The 6,000-nt window shown below is 34.8% G+C and overlaps 1 protein-coding gene across 1 annotated transcript in view; it reads right to left on the minus strand.

Moving 5' to 3' along the window:
- The window catches only part of SPOCK3 (SPARC (osteonectin), cwcv and kazal like domains proteoglycan 3), a 473,254-nt gene that overhangs the window by 5,456 nt on the left and 461,798 nt on the right, over positions 1–6,000 (minus strand). The window contains exon 9 of the mRNA XM_077757608.1: positions 3,604–3,666. Coding sequence (XP_077613734.1) covers positions 3,604–3,666 — 63 coding nt within the window. The remainder of the gene's footprint in view (positions 1–3,603; positions 3,667–6,000) is intronic.

The following is a 6,000-nucleotide window of genomic DNA, read 5'->3' on the forward strand; positions in this document are numbered from 1 at the left end:
TTCCCCCAAATTCACTACTGATTATCTCTGTATTTATCTGTTTCTCATCTATAATCTCTCCCTTCTTCCCTCCCTCTTACATTTTAATACTTGACTTAAATGTGACCCCTAATATGAGCCCCTCTCTTAAATTGGACAATTTATGATACGCTTCTTATAACATATGGTGTGTGTGTGTGTGTGAGTGTGTATGTGTAGTTTATTTTGTATGCTTTCACTATTATAATGTGATATACTCTATATTGGGAACTTTAGGCTCTCCTGGTTTTAAGTATTATATTAACTACTCTTAATCTAGTGGGAAAGACAGACATTTATTTTCACATTTATAATATCTACCATAGTACCTGGCACATTGCTAATAATAAATATTTAATTGATAACTTAGAAGTGAATTCACTTTCTTCAATGATTATGCCAACAAAACAAGGTAAGGTTTAGGAAATTAGAATATTTTCTTGTCTTTCTTGACCCTTTTATATTCTCAGTGAGCAGACACACTATAGTTATCTAGTGAGACAGGAAAAAAAAGCAACTGCTGAATAAATTAATAAAACATGAAATTCTTTCAATTTATTTATCTTGTAACCATATGGGATCATAATGTTACCTCTTGAAATAAAGTTTCAAAATTCTGGGGCACCTGGGTGGCTTAGTCGGCTAAGCGAAGGACTTTAGCCCAGGTCATGATCTCACAGCTCATGGATTCGAGCCTCACGTCCGGCTTTGTACTGACAGGTAGCTCAGAGCCTGGAGCCTGTCTTCAGATTCTTGTCTCCCTCTCTCTCTGACCCTCCCATGCTCAAGTTGTCTTTATCGCTCTCTCTCTCTCTCCTAGAAATAAATAAAACATTAAAAAAATGTTTTATTTATTTTTTGAGAGAGAGAGACAGCGTGAGCAGGGGAGGGTCAGAGAGAGAGGGAGTCACAGACTGAAACAGGCTCCAGGCTCTGAGCTGGCAGTCAGCACAGAGCCCGATGCGGGGCTCGAACCCACGAACCGCGAGATCATGACCTAAGCGAAAGTCGGACGCTTAACCGACTAAGCCACCCAGGCGCCCCATAAANTCTCTCTCAAAAAATAAATAAAACATGTTTTTAATGTTTTATTTATTTCTAGGAGAGAGAGAGACAGCGTGAGCAGGGGAGGGTCAGAGAGAGAGGGAGTCACAGACTGAAACAGGCTCCAGGCTCTGAGCTGGCAGTCAGCACAGAGCCCGATGCGGGGCTCGAACCCACGAACCGCGAGATCATGACCTAAGCGAAAGTCGGACGCTTAACCGACTAAGCCACCCAGGCGCCCCATAAATAAAACATTTTTAAAAATTCTGATAAAGAAACAGTTTAATTTTAAAGTTGTAATTCATTTGAAAGACTTGGAGTATGAGCCTCAGTGAAGCAGACAGAATATCACCAATATGGAAACTCGAGAATACCGTCCGTGTATTTAAGGCCAGCAATAATTAGAACATTTTTTCACATTCTTATCTCTATCTCTTAAAAGCTATCATAACTTGATATATTTGACATAAAAGTGTTATGATGTAGAGTTGGTGTAACCATTAATTTATCCTTAAAGTCAGTATGCTTTGAAAATTAAAGAGAACACTACTAAGAATGATAGAACTAGGGCACTTGGGTGGCTCAGTTGGTTAAGTGTCTGACTTCAGCTCAGGTCATTATCTCATAGTTCATGAGTTCAAGTCCTGCACTGGGTTCTGTGCTGACAACTCAGAGACTGGATGGTGCTTCGAATCCTGTGTCTTCTCTCCCTGCTGCCTCCCACCCCCCAACTTGCACTCTGTCTTTCTTCTCTCAAAAATAAACATTAAAAAATATTTTTAAAAAGAAAAAAAAGAATCATGATAGAACTACAGACATCAGCCAAGACTGACCCTGAAAATGGCATATGGCACACTCTCTCTATATAACAACTGATCACTTTTCAGATAAGTACCATTATACTTCCAACATTAAAAGAACTATTGAAGTCATTCATTCTCTAATAATGACTTCCATCTTTATTATGTAAAAAGAATAAAAGTGACGCCTCCCAAATGGGCACTAAATATGTTTTCCTTTTTTTGAAACTGCAAATAATGTAATTCTGAATTTTGATCTAGTCTAAAATATTTATCAGTTAAATTTCAATGGCTTTTCTCATTGTACATGGATAAACTTTGCTTTGTGGAAACAAAGAAACCTATGTATGAATGTATTTTTTAAATTGTTGAGCTGTGGTGTAGTGTGCATTTTTTAGAAATTTTTTTAATGTTTTATTTATTTCTGAGAGAGAGAGAGACTGTGAGCAGGGGAGGGTCAGAGAGAGAGGGAGATACAGAATCTGAAACAGGCTCCAGGCTCTGAGCTGGCTGTCAGCACGGAGCCCAACACGGGACTCGAACCCATGAACCGTGAGATCATGCCCTGAGCCGAAGTCAGACTCTTAACCGACTGAGCCACCCAGGCGCCCCTGTAGTGTGCATTTTTTAATAGAGCTAAAAGAATCATAACACATTGTCGTTTTGTCATTAGTAATTCTTTACATCTAAAAGTGCTTTATTACAAAATTATTTTTTGTTTTGAACTTTGGATTTTCAAGTAAATTATAAAAAACTCATTTAAACATACAATATTGTAATTATAAAGATAGCATGTCATAATAAATCGGTGAGATTCAAAAATATTAAAAATTGTGTTCCCAATACTCAAGGGCATTAATATACATGGAAAAAACAACAACAACAAAAAAAATTGCATGTGTGGTATTCTGCATGAGATCCTAAAACAGATAAAGGACATCAGTGGAAAACCTGGTAAAATCCAAATAAAGTCTAAGTTTTAATTAATTAACTATAGCACTGTTAATTTCTTAGAATTGACAGACAATGGCTATTTGATACATAATGAGATGTTAACTCAGGAGGAGGAAAGGACATATGCAAACTGTACTACTAATCTTTGTAAGATTTCTTTAAATTTTTCAAAAAAGAGTTTATTTTAAAATTGTATGTCTATAAGAATAAACAATAAAATCACACATAATAGTTTAATAATCATTTGATAGCCAAACATTCTAATATTTTAAGGCTTTGGGTGAAATTTGTTATCTATCTAGCTATCATCTATCTAATATATATATTTACTTGCTAAAAGTAAGTTAGTGCAAATTCCTATAAAACCACTAGAATGTCTGTTCAAAATTTTGAGGTACTCATGGCATGCTCTCTCTCTCTCTCTCAGATTATTTTATACNATTATATATACGTGTGTGTGTCTGTGCACCATTATTCTTGAATTGTTAACCACAGAAGTAGAATGAAAGTTTCTGCTGATGCTTTAACTTTAGCATTGTTTAAATCTCTTTTTTTACTTAATAACTTTCAAAATGAACATTATATTAGGGTAATAAAACAGACATAATATCTTTCAATAGGTAAGATAATAAAAGTAAGTTTAATGGCTTTCAAAAACTTCATAAATTTTGGTACTGAAATTTAGTGTCGTCTATCTTTGTTGGATTAATATTGATTTTATGTTGCTGTTTCCCTGGGGTTATTTATGTACGCAATAAAGGCTTCAGAAGAATGATCTATTACTCACCTAGGAGCTTCTTTACCCCTTGCCGCTTCTGAATATTGCTGAGCTCCGTCTGGCAAGGTGGGTCTGCAAAGACATTAAAAGTGTTACTTCAAGGATTATAGATAAAATAAAAAAAGGATAATTTCTATGGTCAGACTTCATCTGGTCATTACATGGCTTTAAAAGACAGACATGACATATTGTTTCTCTTTATAGAATATGTACATATAGATACCTATATGTGTACCTATATGCATACATAGAGGGAGAAACAGAGGCAGAGGCCTAGGGAAAGAGACAGACAGAGAAAGTCTTTTCTACTTATTGGTATTAGATAATCTTGATAGTCTTTTCGCAGAGAGACCAAATTGTATAGGAAAACACAGAGAATGTTATAAAATACTTATATGATGGAAAATGGTTCTTATCAATTACTTTTAAAGGGTCAATCAACTCAGCAATATAAATCCACCTGATGGACTCATGCCAAAACAATTAACTGATTATGTTTTCCCTTTATTTAAAACAGGTTGTAAGATATAGAGAAATAGCTTTGCACTAAAAAAGTAATCTATAAAAAAAAGTCAACGCTCTTTCAACGTATATCAGATCCACTGTTATAAATTTTGTTACTGAATAATGCTGACAGGCTTTGGTCTTTTTAGTTTCATCCAGATACTTCTAGTATATATGCAATGTGGAAACAGGACGTTATATAAAATAGTTTCTGATAAGCTCTCTTTTAAAAATTCAACTTAAACAAATTTAGAAATAAAGAATTGCCTTTTTTTCCCCAAACTCAACCACTTAAAGAAAAACATTTTCAGATAAATATAAAATTCTAAATAGACACAATATAGCTGGGCTTCTATTACTATTATATATTATGATATATGTTTTGTATAATAAGTATAGGTTCTAATTTATAATATTCAAACAGTTCAATGTATTTTATGTTCATATTCTAAAAAATGACTATATAAAAATGCATCTTAAATTATTGAATCAGGGAAACAATAGGACCTACTTTCCCATACTACAATGTTTTAGGGAAAAGGCCACATGTAATTAATTCAAATAATTTAAAAATATTATACAAATTTGACAATATTTGGTTATTCCATTTGCATGTACATAACAAAGTGTAATCTCATTACACAAAGTATTCATGAGTGTCTTATGAGACAAAGTGCTTAATTTGTATATTTTTTAATTTTTTAAATGTTTATTTAGTATTTTTAAGAGAGAGAAAGAGAGAGAGAGAGAGAGAGGGAGAGAGAAGGGTGAGGAGGGGCAGAAAGAGAGGGAGACACAGAATTCTAAGCAGGCTCCAGGCTATGAGCTGTCAGCACAGAACATGACATCATTACCTGAGCCGAAGTCTCATGCTTAAGTCTGATGCTTAACTGACTGAGCCACCAGGTGCCTCAGGTATACGTTTTATATTTAAATATGTATAAGTCAGACAAGCACTTTGGGAAATCTTAAATGTGAAGAAAAAGTAATTTTTTCCAGAGAGAGAGAGAGACAATCCAAGAAACAAACTCTTAACTATAGACAAGCTGATGGTTACCAGAGGGGAGGTACACAAGGGGAGGGAGATGAGAAAAATAGGTGAAGGAGATTAGCAGCACACTTGATGAGCACTTGGTGCACATGTGATGAGTACTGAGTAATGTATCAAGTTACACAACATGGGCTTATAGAATCAACGTTTAAAATTTTGGGGCGCCTGGGTGGCTTAGTCGGTTAAGCATCCGACTTTCGCTTAGGTCATGATCTCGCGGTTCGTGGGTTCGAGCCCTGCGTCGGGCTCTGTGCTGACTGCCAGCTCAGAGCCTGGAGCTTGTTTCAGTCTGTGACTCCCTCTCTCTCTGACCCTCACCTGCTCATGCTGTCTCTCTCTCTCTCTCCTAGAAATAAATAAAAAAACATTTAAAAAACATTTTACTGCCTCCCGCATATAATAGAAGCCAGAGGAAATTTTTGAGCTGAAGTTTCAATATCACATTGAAAGCTTTTTGTTTCTAATTGCTATGGACTAGTCTTTGCAAAGTAAAAATAATATTTGTATATGTTTGTCATGACATTGCCTGAAAATCCAGGTACATTTGATTAACTCTGATTCTAACTCTGATTCTAACTCTTTGAGGTTTATTAGTGACATCACTGAATAAACATGAGTACCAGTCCCATAAGCTTTGTATAAGGGAACATTTTAAGATTTCAAGTGTACATTGTACAAGATTCAGCTGTTCATCTATACATATTTGATTTTGAAGTATTTCTCCTATTATTTATCAGACAACTCTGTCTGCTCTTTAACAGAGGTACAAAACATATTTACATATATAACTATTATTTGTATATAATATATTTATATATTTTATATATTACTCTAATATATAGTCAAATGCA

The sequence above is a fragment of the Crocuta crocuta genome, unplaced genomic scaffold (assembly GCF_008692635.1).
Source record: "Crocuta crocuta isolate KB4526 unplaced genomic scaffold, BGI_CrCroc_1.0 scaffold203, whole genome shotgun sequence".
NCBI classification, from domain to species: domain Eukaryota; kingdom Metazoa; phylum Chordata; class Mammalia; order Carnivora; family Hyaenidae; genus Crocuta; species Crocuta crocuta.